Raw genomic sequence first — 22600 nt, forward strand, 5'->3', positions numbered from 1 at the left:
ATATCTGTGAAATCATTGCCAAATAGAAGTCATGAAAATGTATTGCTCTGTTTTTTTCTAAGAGCTTCATAATTTTAGCTCTTGTATAATATTTAGGTCTTCTCTCCATTTGAATCTATTTTTGAATATGGTGTGAGGCAAGGGTCCAAGTTCATACTTTTGCGTGTGGCGGTTTAGTTGTTCTAGAATTATTTGTTGAAAGTTTATTTTTCTCCCATGAAAGCTTTTGGCATCCTTGTTGAAAATCAATTGTTGGTCCTAGTTATATGGGTTTATTTCTAGACTTTCAATTCTGTCCAATAAATCTGTATGTTTACCCTTTGCCAAGATTGTTTTGATTACTATAGCGTCATAGTAAATTTTGAAACTGAAATGTGAGTCCTCTAATTTTTTCTTCTTCTTCAAGATTATTTTGGTTCTTCTGAGCCTCTCGCAATTAATCGTCAGATCAGTTCGTCCATTTCTGCAAAACAGGCTGTTGGAATTTTGGTAGGGAGTGAATGGAACCTGGAGGTCACTTTGGGGAGTAATGCCCAACTGCTAACCAAAATAGTTGATATAGTTAGTAAAGTCTTTCAGTCCTCGATTAGGGGATGTCTTTTTCATTTATTTGGGTTTATTTATTTATTTATTTAGCTCTTTCCTAAAATTTTCCATGTGGCAGTTCATAGGTAACTAACTTTAATATCTTTCAATTGTTATAAATGCAGTTACTTTAGAATCATAGGCCCTATTTAACCTTCTTTTTTTTTTTGAGACAGAGTTGCGCTCTTTTTGCCCAGGCTGGAGTACAATGGCGCTATCTCAGCTCACCGCATCCTCCGCCTCCCGGGTTCAAGCGATTCTCCTGCCTCAGCCTCTTGAGTAGCTGGGATTACAGGCATGCGCCACCATGCCTGGCTAATTTTTGTATTTTTAGTAGAGACGGGGTTTCTCCGTGTTCGTCAGGCTGGTCTTGAACTCCCGACCTCAGGTGATCCACCCACCTAGGCCTCCCAAAGTGCTGGGATTACAGGCGTGAGCCACCACGCCCGTCCATTAACCTTCTATGTAATAATTTTCATTACTTCCTTTAAATACATTCCAGATTTTAATAGCTGTTTAAGCTTTGGAATCTCAAAGTATTGATTTTTTTGATTAAAATTACCTTGGTATTTTAAAATGTCTTCCTAGTATTTTTTGATGGACTTACATTTCTGCATTAGCAAGAGAGCCAGATATTCCATAGATTGCACTTATTATTTTTTCTGAACTACTATGTATTTGATTGTTTATAACAAATTTCCAAATAAAAAAGAACATTTTAAATGCCTCTTGAATATTGATATGTTTATTATTAAAATTTCATTTTTTTCCTAGTGGAAAAGAAGCCTAAGGAATAAAGTCATCTCTCTAGACCATAAAAATAAAAAGCATATCCGAGGGTGTCCTGTCGCTTCCAAGTCTTCACCAGAAAGGTAAGATATGTGTGTGTGTGTGAGACATAGTATGGGCTTATCCTATAAAATGTGACCATAAATGATTTATTTTAGCTTGTTGTATCTCAATTATGACCACAATGTTTAAAATAGAAGGTTCGAATTCAGTAGCCTCTAAGATTCTTTCAGTCTCTTAACTTTCTGCGATTGTTAGTATCTTAACTCCCTTGTTTTTGTGCATTTGGAACATCTTGATAAGCTTTTGCTGATAATGCAAGAGTTATACATATGATGATTGACTCATTATTTGCGATCAGCAGTGAGAAAGGGTGCTCGATTTCTTCTTTTTTGTTTTTTAAAGGCTAGTCAAATGAAGCAGTGGGAATGGAGCAGAAACAAAGACATCTGCAACTTGTAATCAACTGGTTGTAAATACCTCTGTACTTGGGCCAGCCAAAAATACTCCGTTTAGCAACTATTGTCCTATAGTCACAGTGCTAACAAATTATTTGTATAGGGGAATTAAATATCTGGAGGATTCAAATTACAGTTGTTACTGGAAATAATTTACAGTATTTCAGAATTGGACATAAATCAGTGATTAGAAAGTTGTTATTTTAGAAAGAGTATTGAATTTTCTTTTTAACATAGTGAATGAAAAAATGAGAATAGCAAATTATGATTATTGGAAAGTCACACAAATTTAGAAGACTCAGTGGGGTCCTTGAATTTATGTCAAAGTACTTCTATAAACTACTTAGTCTAATTCTCCCTTTTCAAGTAAATTGTGTGTAGGAAATATAAACATATATTGGCAACTCCATAGCAGTTTATGAGCCTCTTGACATACCATACCATGGATAACTTGTCAAGGTGAATAAGGCAGGTCTGTTGATGCAATGATGATGCTTTCATCCTTAGAACAAGCACACATTCAGTATTCAGACTTGGTTTCCCAAAAAGATTTACATAAAAAAATTATACTTCGTTTGAGAGATGGAATGCTAGAAGTAAAGGAATGATAATTTTTAATTAATAAAGCCAAGCCACATTTTCTGAAAGGTTTGCACATACGAAGTTGTTTTATCTTATGGGAGACATATCCTGAAGACTTTGCATGCTTCAAAACATATCTAATTCCCCTTTAGCTGCCGTCTTGCATCCCTGCATGTGTGTTCCTAATCTCAGCTGGCCCACCTGAGACCTTGTGAGCACCAACCCTAGTTCCCTGCATGTCCCCTTACCTGCTCTGACAGGATGAAAGAAACAATCATGAATCAGGAAAAACTTGCCAAACTGCAGGCACAAATGCACATTGCGGGGAGAGGAACTGCTTGTAGAAAGAAGAAAGTGGTTCATGGAACAGCCACAGCAGATGATAAAAAACTTGAGCTGTCCTTAAAGAAGTTAGGGGTAAACAGTATCTCTGGTATTGAAGAGGTGAATGTGTTTACAAACCAAGGAATGGTGATCCACTTTAACAACCCTAAAGTTCAGGCATCTCTGGCAGCAAACACTTTCACCGTTACAGGCCATGCTGAGACAAAGCAGCTGACAGAAATGCTACACAGCATCTTAAACCAGCTTGGTGCAGACAGTCTGACTAGTTTAAGGAGACTGGCTGAAGCTCTGCCCAAACAGTCCGTGGATGGAAAAGCACCACTTGCTACTGGAGAGGATAATGATGATGAAGTTCCAGATCTTGTGGAGAATTTTGATGAGGCTTCCAAGAATGAGGCAAACTGAATTGAATCAACTTCTGAAGATAAAACTTGAAGTTACTGGGAGCTGCTATTTTATATTATGACCGCTTTTAAAGAAATTTTTGTTTATGGATATGATAAAATCTAGATCTCTAATTTAAGCCCAAGCCCCTTGGACACTGCAGCTCTTTTCAGTTTTTGCTTATACACAATTCATTCTTTGCAGCTAATTAAGCCGAAGAAGCCTGGGAATAAACTTTGAAACAAAGGTGAATAAGGTTCTTTGCCTAGTAAAAAACAAAAAACAAACAACTTGTATCATTCAGGCCGGGCACGGTGGCTCACCCCTGTAGTCCCAGCACTTTGGGAGACCGAGGCAGGTGGATCACTTGAGTGCAGGAGTTCAAGTACAGCTTGGGCAACATGGCGGAACACCATCTCTACAAAAAACTAATAAAAGTAAAAATTAAAAAATACTTACTTAAATCTCACTTTTCCATAAGAATGCTTGTAAAGTGGTGGGCACAGGTTCTTTGGGATATCAGTCAATAACTTTGTAACATATTGCTTTAATTTTGCCTTTTAGTTTTCTGGCATTATCACTAATTTTTTTTTCAGTGTATTTTCTGCTAAATTGTCAGCCTAGCATAAAAAGATAATTGTTTGGCCTTCCTTATAGAATTTATGACATCTGACTTCTCTTCCAGAGTTAGTGATTTTTAGGCATGGTCACAGCATTAACATTATAACATCTATTTAATATACACTTAATGATATTGTTAGAGGATTAAAAGTTTTTAAAATTCAGTAGCAGTAGACATTGAATTAAAAATACAATAATGAACCAAATCACCATCTTTTTAATAAATAAAAAGAACTGTGTGGTTGACATGATCCTGACAAAGGAAAATGATACATTTTTAAATTGATAAAAGTGATGTAGCCAACAGTCATTAGTGTAATTAGTTGTATAGTTTACTCAGCCAATTTTTGAATAATAGAATGTGATTTTTGACAAACTTTTAAAATCTAGAGGGCTTTGTGTTATTTCAAAATTTTATACTGAAGACGCATATATGTGTCTTTTATATATATAACTAATTATATTAATATATAATTAGTTCAAGTTCACAATGTTAAAATGTTCATAAATTATTTCTGGGGGATGTATATGAATATTAAAAAGTAGAATTTAAAGATGTATCTCTGATGTGTGGTAGAAAGGACCTGAGTCATTTCCAAATCCTAGTTGTCTTAAGCTAGGAGGGGGCATCTTGTCTATACTTCAGTTTTTCTCTACTGAAAGTTCTGGAGCTTTTGATTCTTAACCTTTTTCTGAATGTTCTGCTTCTAAAAGGTAGGTAAAATGGGATGGTTAGGATATCTAGAATATCTGGAAACTAAGGTGAGATGGAACATGATGAGTTGTTTAGATGAAACTGGGTTATGACAGTTAAGTTAGTAGGCAGAGTTAGGAAGTGACTTCGTTCAAAACAACAGGAGTGGGAAATTATGATGTATTTGCTTCACAGCACAAGGATTTTGTAAAATTCTCTTGGGCATATTATTTTTAGAAGAGAAACAGTTTGGTTTTTCTGTTTTAATGGGATTCTTTTTTCCTCTCTTGATCTCATTTTCACTATCAATGAGCTTACAGAATTTGTACCTACAGATTTAGTTCTCTTGTAGTGTAATTTTTTTTAAATCAAATTGTGCTGTTCTTCCTACTCCACTAATTATTTGGCGTATCGGTCATGAGAGTACACGAGCAATATCAGATTGGAACTGAAAACCCTCTATTATAATTATGGCAGCTAATATCTACTGAGTACTTATTATATGTTAGGCATTAGGCTAAGCCTGAACTGTCTTATTTAATTTTTATAAGTCTGTGAGATGTAAGTAGCATTGGCCTTATCTCATAGTTGAGGAAATTTAGGCCTTCTTACTATAATGGAGAGGAATGTTATTAATGCATCTCTAGGAAACCTAGTCCAGTATTAACAGACTTAAATTTTTGTTTTAATAACATTGAATTCTTCTAGGCTATCTGAAACATTTTATAAATTGCTGCTGTGCGAAGGGAAGTCAAAGCAACAAAAATACACCTGGAGAGGGGGAAAAAGTTTCCGTATGTTTGTATTACTTTGGAACTGCTGACTCTATCTCCTGTGTTTGATCTTACTTTAAAGATTATAATACTTCTTAGTGCTTTTTTAAAAATTAAGTTTTATTGTGATATAATTTACATATAATAAAATTCACCCATTTTAATTCAATAATTAAATAATTTTTAGTGTATTTACAGAATTGTGAGCCATCACTACAGTCTGGTGATGGTTTTAGAACATCCCATCGTGCTCCAAAAGAAACTGCTCTTTTGCAACCATTTTATATTCTCACCTACAACTGTAAGCAACCACTAACCTTATAAGATTTGATTTTTTGGACATTTCATATAGACAGAATCATACAATATGTTTGTTCTTTTTCATCTGGCTTTCACCGAGCATAATATTTTTGAGGTTTGTTAATATTGTAGCATATGTAAGTATTTCATTTCTTTTTACACCACATTGTGTTTATTCACCAGTTGGATTTTTATGTTGTTTCCACTTCTTAGCTATTATGAGTAATGTTGTCATAAACATTCCTGTACAAGTGTTTGCAGGTGTTTGTGTAGACGCATGTTTTCTTTTTTCTTTTTCTTTTTTTTCTCTTGAGATGGAGTCTCACTTTGTTGCCCAGTGGTACAGTGGTGGAAAACACTTTGCCCAGTGGTGCAGTGGTGGAAAACAGCTCACTGCAGCCTCGACCTCCCAGGCTCAAGCGATCCTCCTGCCTCAGCCCACCAAGTAGTTGGGACTACAGGCATGCATCATCATGCTTGGCTAATTGTGTTTTTTGTAGAGATGAGGTTTTGCTATGTTGCCTAGGCTGGTCTTGAACTCTTGAGCTCAAGTGATCTGCCCACCTTGGCCTCCCAAAGTGCTGGGATTATAGGCATGAGCCACTGTGCCCGTCCTAAGACATATATGTTTTCATTTATCTTAAACAGATAACTAGGATTAGAATTGCTGTGTCATGCATTAATATTGTTTAACTTTTTGAGCAACTGCTGAACTTTTTTCAAAATGACTGTACAATTTTACATTCCCACCAGCAATGTATGAGGGATTCATGTTTTTCTGCATCCTCACCAGCAGTTATCACCTTCCATCTTTCTTTCCTCTTTCTTTTTTCTTTTCTTTTCTTTTGTTTCCTTCCATCTTTCATCCTAGTGAGTGTGAAGTGGTACCTCATTGTGGTTTTGATTGCCATTTCCTGATAACTAAATGATGTCGATTGTCTTTTCATGTGCTAATTGGTCATTTGTATGTCTTTTTGAGAATTGTCTACTCAGATCCTTTGCCCATTTTAAAATTGGATTATCTTTTTGTTGTAAGAGTTAAAAAATATTTTCTGGGTACAAGTCCCTTATCAGGTATATGATTTTCATATATTTTATCTGATACTTTTGGCAAGTTTCTCACTCTCTTGATGGTGTCCTTCAAAACATAAAAGATTTTAAGTTTTGATGAAGTCACATTTATCTATTTTTCTTTTGTCTCTGTGCTTTTGGTGTCATATCTAAGAAACCATTGCCTAATCCAAGGTTGTGATCCTTTACTCCTGTGTTTTCTTCTAAGAGTTTTATAGTTTTAGCTCTTAGATTTAGGTCTTTGATCCATTTTAAGTTAATTTTTAGGTATGGAATGAAATAGGCACCCTAATTAATATTTTTGCCTTTGGATATTCATTTGTCCCAGCACCATTTGTTGAAAAGACAATGGTGTCTCTTCATTATTTTCCTTTGAATTGTCTTGGAATCTTTGTGAAGTATCAGTTGATAGTAAGTGTTAGTGTTTATTTCTGGATTCTCAGTTTGCTTCCATTGTTCCATATGTCTGTCCGTATGCTGGTACTGCCATGTGCTATTGCAGCTTTGTAGTAAGTTTTGAAATTGGGAAGTGTGGGTCTTACAACTTTATTTTTTTTCAATATTTTTTGGAGCCGTTCTGGGTTTCTTGCATTTTCAGTTGAATTTTACAATCAGCTTGTCATTTTAAATAAAAAACCAGCAAGGATTTTGACAGAGATTGTATTGAATCTGTAGACTAAATTGGGGAATATTGCCATTTTAACAATATTGTCTTCAGATTAATAAACATGGGATGTCTTTCCATTTATGTCCTTTATAATTTTTTTCAATAGTGTTTTGTAGTTTTCAGTGTGTCTTTGCCTTTTTTTGTTAAATTTATTCCTAAATACTTTCTTATTTCTGAAGCTATTATGAATGGAATTGTTTTCTATTTTTAGATTTGTATTTATTTATGTTTTTGAGACAGGATCTTGTTCTGTTGCCTGGGGTGGGGTGCAGTGGCATGGTCATAACTCATTGTGGTCTTGACCTCCTGGGCTTAAGTGATCCTCATTCCTCAGCCTCCAAGTCTCTGGGACTACTGGTGCATGCCACCACGCTTGGCCAATGCTTTGAATTTATAGAGATGGGGTCTCATTGTGTTGCCCAGGTTGGTCTTGAACACCTGGTCTCAAGCAATCCTCCTTCCTTGGTTTCCCAGAGTATGGTATTACAGGGATGAGCCATTGGGCCTGGAATTGGTCTCTTCATTCATTTCCTCTTGGATTTCCAATTTTTAAGCACATAGTTGTTCATATTAATAGTAGTGTCTAATGATCCTTTGTATTTCTATGGTATCAATTTTTATGTCTCACTTTTTGTTTTCAATCTTGTTGGGGTCTTTCTTTTTTTCTTGGTTGGTCTAGCTCGTGGTGTATCAGTTTTATTTTTTCAAAATGCCAACTTTATGTTTGATCTTTTTTTAAGTCTTCATTTTGTTTATTTCTACTCTGATCTTTACGATTTCTTTCCTCCTACTAATTCTTGTTATGTTCATTCTTGCTTTTCTAGTCCATTGAGGTTCATTGTAACCACTTTTTATTTGAAATCTTTCTACTTTTTGATACAAGCATTTATTGCTATGCATTTCTCTCTCAACACTGCTTTTGCTTGTCCATAGATTTGGTATGTTGTGTTTCTGTTTTCATTTCTTTCAGGAAGTAAAACAAATTTTTTTTCTTTTAATTTCTTCAGACCTAATGGCTGTGGAGCACGTTGTGTAATTTCCAGGGGTTTGTACAGTTTCCAGCGTTCCACTTGTTACTTGATTTTTAGTTTTATTCCAATGTGGTCTGAGGAGATACTTTATATGATTTCAGTTTTTAAAAAGTTATTGAGATTCGTTTTGTGTCCTATCATATGATCTGTCCTGGAGAATGTTTCTTGCACTGGTGAAAAAATGTGTATTCTGCAGCTCTTGGATGAAATGTTTTGTAAATGTCTGTTAGGTCTATTAGGTCTATAGTGCAAATTAAACCTGATTTTTCTTTGTTGATTTTCTGTCTAGATGATCTGTTTAGTGTTCAAAGAGAGTGTGTTAGTCCATTCTCACATTGCTATAAAGAACTACCTGAGACTGCATAATTTATAAAGAAAGCAGGTTTAATTGGCTCATGGTTTTGCTAGCTGTCCAGGCTTCTGCTTCTGGGGAAGCCTCAGGAAACTTACAGTCATGGCAGAAGGTGAGGAGGAAGTTAGTGCATTGTACATGGCTGGAGCGGGAGAAACAGAGAATGAAGGGGGAGGCACTACACTTTTATAAATAACCAGATTTCGTTAGAACTCACTCACTGTTAGGAGAACATCAAGGGGGAAATTGTCCCCCATGATCCAATCACCTCCCATAAGGCCCCTCTTCCAACGCTGGGGGTTACAATACGACATGAGATTTGGGTGGGGACACAGACCCAAACCATATAAGAGGATGTTGACTTTCCAAACTATTATTGTATTGAGGTCTGTTTTCTTTTTTAACTCTAATAATACGTACTTTATATTTTTGTGTGCTTTGATGTTGGGTGTATGTATTCAGAATCTTTATGTTCTTTCTGAATTTATGCTTGTATCAGTATACGATGACCTTTCTGTTTCTTTGTAAGTTTTTTTGACTGAATGTCTGTTTTGTCTGACATAAGTATATATAGCTACTAATGCATATGTTTTGTTTTCATTTGTGTGATATATATTTTTTTAATCCCTTCACTTTCAGTTTATGTGTGTCTATATAGGTGAAGAGAATTTTTTTCTAGGAAGAATATAGTTTGGTCTTGGTTTTTTAAATCCACTTAGCCTGTTTACGTCTTTAAATTGGAGAATTTAAACCATTTACATTTAAATTACATTACAGTACATTACATTTAAATTAAACCTTTACATTTAAGGTTATTATTGGTAGTGTAAAGACATTTTGTTAGCTTTCTCATTGTTTTGTATATCATTTGTTCCTTTCTTTATTGTTTACTTTTATGACTTGGTGGTTTTCTGTAGTGATAATGATTGATTCCTCTCTCTCATTTGTGCCTGCTCTTTCAGTTAGTTTTATACTTTTGTGTGTTTTCATGATGGTAGATACTGTCTTTTTGCATCTAGACTCAAGCATTTTTCATAGCATCAGTAAAGCGGTTATAAATTATCTGTTTTTGTTTGCCTGAGAAAGACTTTATTTCCTCTTCATTTCTGAAGGATAGCTTTGCTGAATATACCGTTCTTGGCTGGTAGCTGTTTATTTCAGCACTTTGAACATATCATCCTATTCTCTCCTGGCCTATAAAGTTTTTGTTGAGAAATTTAGTTAGTCTGATGGAGATTCCCTTTATATGTGACTTGATGCTCTTCTCTTGCTATTTTTAGATTTCTATCTTTGGCTTTAATTTTAGGCAGTTTGAGCATAATGTCTGGGAGAAGTATAGTGTCTTGGATTGAATCCATTTGGTAATATTTGAGCTTACCTTTTTGGATTGAATCTATTTGGTAAAATTTGAACTTACTGTATCTTGATGTGTATATCTCTCATAAGAGTTGGGAAATTTTAGCTATTATTTTGTTAAATAGGTTTTCTATGTCTTTGCCAATCTCTCCTCCTCTGAAACAACTGAAATTTGAATATTTGGTCTTTTTATAATGTAGCATGTGTCTTGTTGGCTTTATTAATTCTTTTTTTTTTTGTCTGACTGGTTTATTTCAAAAGACATGTCTTCAAAAAGACATTTTTTTCTTCTGCTTAGTCTGTTGTTGAAGTTCTTAATTGTGTTTTTTATTTCATTAATTGAACTCTTCTATTCCAGGATTTTTGTTTGGTTTGTTTTAATGATACCTATCTCTTTGTTGATTTCTCATTTATATCCTGAATTTCTTTTCTGATTTTTTTTTGTATTGTTTTTCTGTGTTCTCTTGTAACTTGCTGAGTTTCCTTAGATTGGGATCCCCAACCCTTGGGGCCATGGACTGGTACTGGTCCGTGGCCTGTTAGGAACCAGGCCACAGAGCCAGGGCGTGAGTGGCAGGTGAGTGAACATTACTGCCTGAGCTCCACCTCTTGTCAGATTTGTGGGAGCATTAGATTCTGACAGGAGCATGAACCCTATTTTGAATTGTGCATGCAAGGGACCTAGGTTGCATGTTCCTTGTGAGAATCTCATGCCTGATGATCTGAGATGGAACGGTCTCGTCCTGAAACAATCCATACTCCCCTGCCATCCCCTGGTCTGTGGAAAAATTGTCTTCCCTGAAACTGGTGCCTGGTGCCAAAAAGTTGGGGATTGCTGCCTTAGATAATTATTTTGAGTTTGTTTTCAGGCATTTCATACATGTGTTTTTCTGTGTTATGTTACTGGAGAATTATTGTATTTTTTAAGAGATGTCATGCTTTCTTGCTTTGTCATGTTTCTTGTATTCTTATGTTGATATCCATGCATCTGGTGTTAACAGTTGTTACTTTCAGCTTTATGGATTAACTTCATTTGGTAGAGACTTTTTCCTGTAGATGTATCTGTGATGTTTGTATTCTGAGTGGATGCGGTGGTGTAGTCTCCCTGTTATTTCTTTGGTCATAATCAGTGATATTGGTGTCTGCAGGGTCCTTGTTGTCTTAACCTGCAATTTATATATTTATTTTAAAAATTTTCAGACTCATCAGCAGGAAGTAAATCTGTGGTTTCTAATGGAGACTGTGACAAGGCTTTACTGGGGACAGGTACACCAGGCTTGCTAGTCCTTGGACCCCTGGGTGGCATGTATGAGCACCAGTCATGGTCGGGATGAGCCGTTTGTGCCAGTTCTTGGGATTCCTGGTGGTAACATGGGTTAGGGTGGTGGTTAGGGTCCAGGCAGGTCAGTTCTCGGGTCCCTGGTCCCGGCATGTTTGGTGCCGGCTGTGGCTGAGGTAGGTGGCAGGAAACAATGGGTGGGTTCTCAGGTCACTGGATGGTGTACTTGGGCATTGGCAATGGTGAGTGGGGTGGGCTAGTACTTAGGCCTCTTGACAGTGTGTGTGGGCTGTGGTAGTGGCAGTGGACAGGGAAGCCCTGTCTTTAGGCACGGTATTATGCGGGCAGGTACTGGTGGCAGCAGATTGGGTGGGCCTGTTCTTTCTTCCTGGGACAGTGCCTGCGGATACTGTTTGGAGGGGACAGGGTGCACCTGTCCTTCCTTGGGTCCCTAGGTGGGGTGCATGGGTGTTGGCTGTAGCCATAGTGGTGGGTGGTGGCAGCTGTTTTTCAAGTTATTGGTGCTGTTGGGCACTGGCAGCAATGAGTGGGCCTGGCCAGTACTCATGCTTCTGGACGGCATGAGCATGGGCTTGTCTCAGGCCCTGTACTGTACGTGTAAGCACTGGTGGCAGCAAATGAAGTGTTACTGTTTAGTTCTGGGATGACATGCTTGTGCGCTGTTTGGAGTAGGCAGGTCACACTTGTCTTTAGGCACCTGGATGGTGGGTGTGGGTGCTGATGGTGGTGATGAGCTGGGCAGGCCTCCATAGATGTACTTTATCATGTTGGAGAATTTCCTTTCTCTTCTTAATTTGGTAATGGCTTTCAAAATAATGTTTGTGTGTTTGAATTTCCTGCATTCTCATACTGTAATTTATGTTCTTTATTTTACTAATCAAATTTATTGGATAAATTCATATTTATATATTAAAGTAACTTTGCATTCCTGGGATAAATCTCCTTGATCTGATTTATAATACTCTTAATATGTTACTGGATTCAGTTTTCTTGAGAATGTTTATGTTTGTATACAAGAGGGAGATTCATACATGGTTTTTTTTTCTTGTACTGTCTGTCTTTTTCTGGTTTTGGTATCAGGCTAATACTGTCATTATAGAATGAGTTGGAAAACTTTCTCTCCTTCATTACTTTCTGGAAGAGTTTTTCGGGGAATTGATATTCATTCTTTTTTAAATGTTCAGTTGAATTCATCAGTGAAGCCATCTGATCATGCACTTATAGGACAATTCAAGTTTTCTATTTACTCATTCGTTGAAACCAACTTTATTGATGTGTAATTTACATAGAAGAACATATGCCTATTTTAAATATAATTTTGTATGCTTTTTGTCAAGTGTACTAAATGATTTTTAAGACTCTGAAGTTTTTTATTGTAATAAAATACACTTAACATAAATTTTACCATCTGAATCATTTTTAATTGTACAGTTTAATGTTGTTAAATAAATTAATAATGTGCAGCCATCACCATCATCAATCTCCACAGTACTTTCCAGCTTGTAAAACTGAAACCCATTAAAAAAATAAATTCCCATTTCTCCCTCCGCCCCATTCCCCTTATGACCACCAGTTTACTGTTTGTTTGATGATTTTAACTATTTAAAGCACCTCATATAGTATTTGTCTTTTTGTGACTGGCTAATTTCACTTAGCTTAATGTCCTCAAGGTTCATTCATGTTGTAGAATATGCCAGATTTTCTTCCTTTTGAAAGGTGAATAATTTTCCATTGTATTTATATGCCGCATTTTGTTTCTATATTTATTCATCTGTGGGCACTTGGTTTACTTTAATATTTTAGTGATTGTTAACGTGGGTATACAAATATCTCAGCTCCCTGTTTTTAATTCTTTTGGGTGTATATCCAGAAGTGGAATTGCTTGATCTTATAGTAATTATATTTTTAATTTCTTGAGCAACTGCTGTATTATTTTCCTCAATGGCCGTACCTCATTTTGTGTTCTTGCTGGCTAGTTTCCAGTTTCTTCACATCCACATCAACACTTGTTACTTTGTTTTTTTTTTTTTTTTTTAATTTATAGTAGCCATCCTAATGGTATGAAGTGGTATTTCATTGTAGTCTTAATTGCATTTCCTATTTATAAATGATACAAAGCATCTTTTTATGTATTTATTAGAGATTCATATATCTTCTTTGGAGAAATGGCTACACAAGCCCTATGCTTATTTTTAAATTGTTTTATTTGGTTTTTTATTGTTGAGCTTTAGGATATTTTTTTCTTTTTTTGAGACTGGGTCTTGCTGTGTTGCCCAGGCTGGAGTGCACCGGCATGATCACATAGCTCACTGTAGCCTCAACCTCCTGGGCTCAAGGCCTCCCACCTCAGCCTCCCAAGTAGCTAGGACTACAGGCACATGCTACCATGTGGCTATTTTATTTTTTATTCCTTTTTTAGAAATTTAAAATCATTAAAAAATTTTTTTGTGGGTACATAGTGGGTGTATGTATTTATGGGCTACATGAGATGTTTTGATATATAGGCAGGCAATGTGAAATAAGCACATCATGGAGAATGGGGTATCCATCCCCTCAAGCATTTATCCTTTGAGTTACAAACAATCCAATTACATTCTTTAAGGTATTTAAAAATATATTATTAAGTAATATTGACTATATTACTCTATTATACTATCAATAGTAGGTTTTATTCATTCTTTCTATTTTTATTATAGCCATTAACTGTCCCCACCTGCCCCTCAGTCCCCTAGTTCTCTTCCCAGCCTCTGGTAACCATCTTTCTACTCTCTAGGTCCATGAATTCAATTGTTTTGATTTTTAGATCCCACAAATAAGTGAGAACACGTGATGTTTGTCTTTCTTGTTTCACTTAACCCAATGATCTCCAATCCCATCTATGTTGTTGCACATGATTGAATCTCATTTTCTTGTATGACTGAATATACTCCATTGTATATATGTGCTACATTTTATTTATCCATTCATCTGTTAATTGGCACTGAGATCACTTCCAAATCTACTAATTTCCTTTTTTGGTGTATACCAGCAGTGGGATGGCTGGATCATAGGGTAGTTCAATTTTCAGCTTTTGAGGAACCTCCAACCTGTTTTCCATAGTGGTTATATTAATTTACATTCCCACCTAAACTGTGTAAGCGTTCCCTTTTCTCCACATCCTCGCGAGCATTTGTTATTGCCTGTTTTTTTGGCTATAAGCCATTTTAACTGGGGTGAGATGATATCTCATTGTAGTTTTGATTTGCATTTCTCTAATGATCAATGATGTTGAACACCTTTTCATATGCCTGTTTGTCATTTGTATATCTTTTTTTGGAAAAATATCTATTCCAATCTTTTGCCTATTTTTGATCGCATTATTAGATTTTTTCCCATAGGGTTGTTTGGACTCCTTATATATTCTGGTTATTGATACCTTGTCAGATGGGTAGTTTGCAAATATTTTCTCACATTCTGTGGGTTGTCTCTTTACTTTGTTGGTTGTACCCTTTCATGTACAGAAGCTTTTTAAGTTGATGTGATCCTATTTATCAAGTTTTACTTTTGTTGTCTGTGCTTGTTGGGTATTGCTGAAGAAATATTAGCCCAGACCAATGTCCTGGAGATTTTCCCCAGTGTTTTCTTGTAGTAGTTTCATAGTTTGAGGTTTCAGATTTCAGTCTTCAATCCATTTTGATTTGTTTTTTGTATATGTTGAGAGATAGGGGTCTAGTTTATTCTTTTGCCTATCAATATTCAGTTTTCCCGGGATCACTTGATGAAGAGGTGTCTTTCCTTCAGTGTATGTTCTTGGCACCTGTGTCAAAAATGAGTTCACTGTAGGTGTATGGGTTTGTTTCTGGGTTCTCTGTTTTGTTCCATTGGTCTGTGTGTTTGTTTTTATGGCATTTCCGTGCTGTTTTGGTTAGTATAGCTCCGTAGTATAATATGAAGTCAGGTAATGTGATTCCTCCAGTTGTGTTCTTTGTACTTAGGATAACTTTGCCTATTCTGGATCTTTTGTGATTCCATGTAAATTTTAGGATTATTTTTTCTATTTCTGTGAAGAATGTCACTGGTGTTTTGATGGGGATTGCATTTAATCTGTAGATTGCTTTGGGTGGCATGGAGATTTTCACAATATTGATTCTTTGAATCCATGAACATGGAGTAATTTTCCAGTTTTTGGTGTTCTTGTCATATTTCTTAATAATTGTTTTATAGTTATTATAGAGATATTTCCCTTCTTTGGTTAATTCCTAGGTAATTTTATGTGTGGCTATTATTGTAAGTGAGATTACTTTTTAAATTTTTTTCATGTTTTTCACTGGTGGCATATAGAAATGCTACTGATTTTTTTGTATGTTGATTTTGTATCCTGCAACTTTACTGAATTTGTTTATTACTTCTAATAGTTTTTTCGTGGCGTCTGTAGGTTTTTCCAAACATTGGATCATATCATCAGCAAATGAATAATTTGATTTCTTCCTTTCCAATTTGGATGTCCTTTATGTCTTTCTGTTACCTAATTGCTCTAGCTAGAACTTCCAATACTATGTTAAATAACAGTGATGACAGTAGACATCCTTGTTGTGTTCCAGATCTTAGGGAGAAGGCTTTCAGTTTTTTCTCTATTTAGTATACTAGCTGTGGGTCTGTCATATATGGCTTTTATTATGTGAGGCATGTTCCTTTTATTCCCAGTTTTTTTTTTTATTATGAAGGACTATTGAATTTTATCAAATGCTTTTTCAGCATCAACAGAAATGACCATATGATTTTTATCCTTCATTCTGTTGATATGGTGAATTATGTTGATTGGTTTTTGTATATTGAACCATCTTTGCATCATAGGGATAAATCCCACATTGTTATGATGAATTATCTTTCTAATGTATTGTTGAATTTGGATTGCTGCTATTTTGTTGAGTATTTTTGCATCAATATTCATCAGAGATACTGGCCTGTAGTTTTCTTTTTTTTGATGTTTCTTTGTTTGGTTTTGGTGTCAGGGTAATACTGGACATGTAGAATGAGTTTGGAAGTATTCCCTCCTCCTCTCCTTTTTGGAATAGTTTGAGTAGGATTGGCATTTGTTCTTATTTAAATGTTTGGTAGAGTTTAGCAGTGAACCCATTGGCTTTCCTTTACTGGGAGACTTCTTTTAATTACAGCTTTGATCTCATTGCTTATTATTGGTCTGTTCAGATTTTGGATTTCTTCTTGGTTTAGTTTTGTTAGATTGTATGTATCCAGGGATTTGTCCATTTCTTCTAGATTTTCCAATTTATTGGCATATAGTTGCTCATTGTAACCACTAATGATCCTCTGAATTTCTGTAGTATCAGTTGTAATGCCTCCTTTTTAATTTCTGATTTTATTTATTCGTATTTTCTTTTTTTTTCCTTAGGTTGGCTAAAGATTAGTCAATTTTGTTTTAACTTTTGAAAAAAAAAAACTTTTTGTTTCATTAATCTTTTGTATTTTTAAAATTTCAATTTCATTTGTTTTTTCTGTCTTTATTTTTTCTCTTCTAATTTTGGGTTTGGTTTGCTCTTGCTATTTTAGTTTTATAAGAGGTATCATTAGATTGTTTATTTAATAAAGTTTTCTCTCTTTTTTGATGTATGCACTTAAAGCTATAAACTTTCCTCTGAATATTACTTGTGCTGTATCCTATATGTTTTGCTATATTGTGTTTCCAATATCATTTGTTTCAAGAAATTTTTCAGTTTTCTTTCTTAATGTCTTCATTGGCCCATTGGCCATTCAGGAACATAGAGTTTTATTTCCATATATTTGTATAGTATCTATAATTCCTCTTGTTATTAATTTCTAATTTTCCATTGTGATCAGAGAAGATGCTTGATATTATTTCAGTTTTTTGGAAAGTTTTAAGACCCGTTTATTGACCTAGCAGATGGTCTATCCTTAAGAATGATCTATGTACTGAGGAAAAAGAATGTGTATTCTGCAGCTCTTGGATGAAATGGTCTGTAAATATGTATTAGATCCATTTGGTCTATAGTGCAGATTAAGTCTGATGCTTCTTTGTTGATTTTCTGTCTGGAAGATCTGTCCAGTGCTGAAAGTGGGGTGCTGAAGTCTCCAGCTATTATTTTATTGGGGTCTATCTCTCACTTTAGCTCTAATATTATTTCCTTGGTATATCGGGGTGTTCCAGGGTTGGGTGCCTATATATTTTAAATTGTTATATTCTCTTGCTGCATTGACCTCTTTATCATTATATAGTGACCCATTTGTCTCTTCTTATCATTTTTGTCTTGAGATCTGTTTTGTCTCATAGAAGTGTAGTGACTCCTGTTCTTTTTTGGTTTTCATTGGCATGGAGTACATTTTTCTATCCCTTTATTTTTAGTTTATGTGTGTCTTTACAGGTGAAGCGTGTTTCTTGTAGGCAGCAGATGAATGGGTTTTCATCCGTTCAGCCAGTCTATATGTTTTTAAGTTGGAGAGTTTAGTGCATTTATATTCAATGTTAGTATTGATAAGTAAGAACTTATTTCCTGCCATTTTGTTGTTTTCTGATTGTTTTGTGGTCTTCTCTTTCTTTTTTTTTTTTTTTTTTTCCTTTTCTTTCCTTCCTGTCTTCCTCTAGTGAAACTGATTTTCTCTGGTAATATGATTTGGTTTATTGCTTTTTATTTTTTGCATATCTATTGTATGTTTTTTGGTTTGAGGTTGCCATAAGGCTTGCAAATACTATCTTATTACCCTTTATGTTAACCTGATGATAACACTTTTTGCATAAACAACAAGCAAAATGAAACTTAATAAAAACTCTATGCCTTAATTTTGTCCCCCTGCTTTTTAACTTTTTTTTTGTTTCTATTTATATCTGTATTGTATTGACTGTCTTGAAAAGTTATTATAGTTATTATTTTTGGTTGGTTTATCATATAGTCTTTCTATGTAGGATAAGAGTAGTTTACACACCACAGTTACAGTGTTATGACATTCTTTGTTTTTCTGTGTACTTATTATTACCACTGAGTTTTGTTCCTTCCAGTGATTATTTTCCTTGGTGATGCTGATGCTAGTATATGTTCTTCATTGTCTGGGCATTGAAGAGTTGGGTTTTTATTGTAGGCTTCTCTATCTATGCTTATTTGTAGCCATCCTTTTTGGGAAGGCTTTTCAGATATTGGAAAAGAGCTGGGTGTTATGCTCTAAGCTTTAGGGTGCACCCCAACCCAGTAATGCTGTGATTCTTACAGACTCATAGAGGTACTGTCTTGATAGTCTTGTACAAGAACTGGGAGAATTCTCTGGATTACCAGGCAGAGACCCTTGTTCTTTTCCCTTACTTTCTCCCAAACATACGGTCTCTATTCTAAGTCACCTAAAGCTGGGGGTGGAGTGACCTAAGCACCCCTGTGGCCACCAGCATTGTGACTGTACTGGGTCAGACCTGAAGCCAGCACAGCCTGGGTCTCGCCCAAGGCCTGCTGTCGCTACTCCCTGGCTACTGCCTGTGTTTGCTTAAGGGTCCAGGGCTCTATGATCAGCAAGTGACAAAGCCAGCCAGGTCCAAGTCCTTTCCTTCAGGATGGCAAGATATCCCAAGCCCTTGGTGAGTCCAGAAGTGCTGTCTGGGAGTCAGGGACTAGAGTCAAAAACCTTAGAAGTCCACTGGTGTTCTGTTGTATTGCAGCTGAGCTGGCACTCAAATGACAAGAAGCAATCCTCCCCACTCTTCCCTCCGTTTCCCAAAAGCAGAAGAGCCTCACTCCATAGCCATTGCTACCCCAGGCCACAAGGAGTACTGCCAGACTACCTATGATGTTCCCTTAAGGCCCAAGGTCTCTTTAGTTGGCTTGTTGTGAATGCTGCCTGGCCTGGGACTTAACCTTTAGGGCAGTGAGCTCCCCTCTGCTTCAGATCAGGCCAAAAGTGCCATCATAGGGTCACGTTCTAGAATTAGCAACCCCAAGAGCTTCCTTGGTGCTCTGCCCTGCTGTGGCCATGCTGGTACCTAAGGTGCAAGACAAAATCCCCTTTTAATTTCAAAGAATAAGATAACTCCTTTTCTTTCAAAAACTGCTTTCCTTAGTATTTGACCAGTTGTCAAGTAACAAATGCATGTACTGGAAAGGCAGAGTCCAAGGCAGACTTCAGGGATGATGATTTTTTTTTTTGGGGGGGACAGAGTCTTGCTCTGTCCACCAGGCTGGAGTACAGTGGCGCAATCTCGGCTCACTGCAACCTCTGCCTCCTGGGTTCAAGTGATTCTCCTCCCTCAGCCTCCTGAGTAGCTAGTACTACAGACCCACGACACCACACCCAGCTAATTTTTGTATTTTTAGTAGAGACAGGGTTTCACCATGTTGGCCAGGATGGTCTCGATCTCTTGACCTCAAGTGATGGAGGAAGATCTACCAGACAAATGGAAAACAAAAACAAACAAACAAAAAAAGCAGGGATTGCAATCCTAGTCTCTGATAAAACAGACTTTAAACCAACCAAGATCCAAAAAACCAAAGAAGGGCATTACATAATGGTAAAGGGATCAATGCAACGAGAAGAGCTAACTATCCTAAATATATATGCACCCACTACAGGAGCACACAGATTCATAAAGCAAGTTCTTAGAGACCTACAAAGAGACATAGACTCCCAAACAATAATAGTGGGAGAGTTTAACACCCCACTGTCAGTATAGACAGATCAATGAGACAAACAATTAACAAGAATATCCAGGACTTGAACTCAACTCTGGACCAAGCAGACTTAATAGACATCTACAGAACTCTCCACCCCAAATCAACAGAATATACATTCTTTTCAGCACCACATCACATCTATTCCAAAATTGACCACATAATTGGAAGTAAAACACTCCTCAGCAAATGTAAAAGAACGGAAATCACAACAAACTCTCAGACCACAGTGCAATCAAATTAGAACTCAGGATTAAGAAACTCACTCAAACCTCACAACTACATGGAAACTGAACAACCTGCTCCTGAATGACTACTGGGTAAATAACGGAATGAAGGCAGAAATAAAGATGTTCTTTGAAACCAATGGGAACAAAGACACAACATACCAGAATCTCTGGGACACATTTAAAGCAGTGTGTAGAGGGAAATTTATAGCACTAAATGCCTATAAGAGAAAGGAGGAAAAATCTAAAATTGACACCATAGCATCACAATTAAAAGAACTAGAGAAGCAAGAGCAAACAAATTCAAAAGTTAGCAGAAGGCAAGAAATAGATCAGAGCAGAACTGAAAGAGATAGAGATAGAAAAAACTCTTCAAAAAAAATCAGTGAATCTAGGAGCTGGTTTTTTGAAAAGATCAACAAAATAGACAGATTGCTAGCCAGACTAATAAAGAGGAAAAGAGAGAAGAATCAAATAGATGCAATAAAAAATGAGAAAGGGTATATTACCACTGATCCCACAGGAATACAAACTACCATCAGAAAATACTATAAACAACTCTATGCAAATAAACTAAAAAATCTAGAAGAAATGAATAAATTCCTGGACAAATATACCTCCCAAGACTAAACCAGGAAGAAATTGAATCTCTGAATAGACCAATAACAGTCCCTGAAATTGAGGTGATAACTAATAGCCTGACAACCAAAAAAGTCTAGGACCAGATGGATTCACAGCTGAATTCTATCAGAGATAATACAAAGAGGAGCTGGCACCATTCCTTCTGAAACTATTCCAATCAACAGAAAAAGAGGGAAATCTCCTTAACTCATTTTATGAGTCCAGTATCATCCTGATACCAAAACCTGGCAGAAGCACAACAGAAAAAAAAAATTTTAGGCCAATATCTCTGATGAAATCAACGTGAAAATCCTCAATAAAACATGGGCAAACCGAATCCAGCAGCACATCAAAAAGCTTATCCACCATAATCAAGTCTGCTTCATCCCTGGGATGCAAGGCTGGTTCAACATATACAAATCAATAAATGTAATCCATCACATAAACAGAACCAACGACAAAAACCACATGATCATCTCAATAGATGCAGAAAAGGCCTTTGACAAATTCAACAGCCCTTCATGCTAAAAACTCTCAATAAACTAGGCATTGATGGAACGTGTCTCAAAATAATAAGAGCTATTTATGACAAAGCCACAGCCAATATCATACTGAATCGGCAAAAGCTGGAAGCATTCCCTTTGAAAACCAGCACAAGACAACGATGCCCTCTCTCACCACTCCTATTCAGCATAGTATTGGAGGTTCTGGCCAGGGCAGTCAGGCAAGAGAAAGAAATAAAGGATAGTCAGATAGGAAAAGAGGAAGTCAAATTGTCTTTGCGTGCAGATGACATGATTGTATGTTTAGGAAACCCCATCGTCTCAGCCCCAAATCTCCTTAATCTGATAAGCAACTTCAGCAAAGTCTCAGGATACAAAATCAGTGTGCAAAAATCACAAGCATTCCTCTACACCAATAACAGACAAACAGAGAGCCAAATCATGAGTGAACTCCAGTTCATAATTGCTACAAAGAGAATAAAATACCTAGGAATCCAACTTACGCAGGATGTGAAGGATCTCTTCAAGGAGAACTACAAACCACTGCTCCAGGAAATAAAAGAGGACACAAACAAATGGAAAAACATTCCATGCCCATGGGTAGGAAGAATCAATATTGTGAAAATGGCCATACTGCCCAAAGTTATAGATTCAGTGCTATCTCCATCAAGCTACCACTCACTTTCTTCACAGAATTGGAAAAAAATTACTTTAAAGTTCATATGGAACCGAAAAAGAGCCCACATTGCCAAGACTATCCTAAGCAAAAAGAACAAAGCTGGAGGCATCATGCTACCTGACTTCAAACTATACTGCAAGGCTACAGTAACCAAAGCATCATGGTACTGGTACCAAAACAGAGATATAGACCAATGGAACAGAACAGAGACCTCAGAAATAACACCACACATCTACAACCATCTGATCTTCGACAAACCTGGCAAAAGCAACGGGGAAAGGATTCCCTATTTAATAAATGGTGTTGGGTAAACTGGCTAGCCATATGCCGAGAGCTGAAACTGGACTCCTTCCTTACACCTTATACAAAAATTATCTCAAGATGGATTAAAGACTTAAATGTAAGACCTAATATTATAAAAACCCTGGAAGAAAACCTAGGCAGTACCATTCAGTACATAGGCATGGGCAAAGATTTCATGACTAAAACACCAAAAGCAATGGCAACAAAAGCCAAAATAGACAAATGGGATCTAATTAAACTAAAGAGTTTTTGCACGGCAAAAGAAACTATCAGAAGAATGAACAGGCAACCTATGGAAT

The 22600-nt window shown here is 36.3% G+C and overlaps 1 protein-coding gene and 1 pseudogene across 9 annotated transcripts in view; both read left to right on the forward strand.

Moving 5' to 3' along the window:
* LOC105477493 (SUMO specific peptidase 7) overlaps positions 1-22600 on the forward strand; it is a 200460-nt gene that overhangs the window by 64226 nt on the left and 113634 nt on the right. For all 9 annotated transcript variants that reach the window (XM_011734044.3, XM_011734045.3, XM_011734042.3 and 6 more), the window contains one exon: positions 1360-1457. In XM_011734044.3, the coding sequence (XP_011732346.2) occupies positions 1360-1457 (98 nt within the window). The remainder of the gene's footprint in view (positions 1-1359; positions 1458-22600) is intronic.
* LOC139362079 (transcription factor BTF3 pseudogene) lies at positions 1476-10271 on the forward strand (annotated as a pseudogene).

The sequence above is a fragment of the Macaca nemestrina genome, chromosome 2 (assembly GCF_043159975.1).
Source record: "Macaca nemestrina isolate mMacNem1 chromosome 2, mMacNem.hap1, whole genome shotgun sequence".
NCBI lineage: Eukaryota > Metazoa > Chordata > Mammalia > Primates > Cercopithecidae > Macaca > Macaca nemestrina.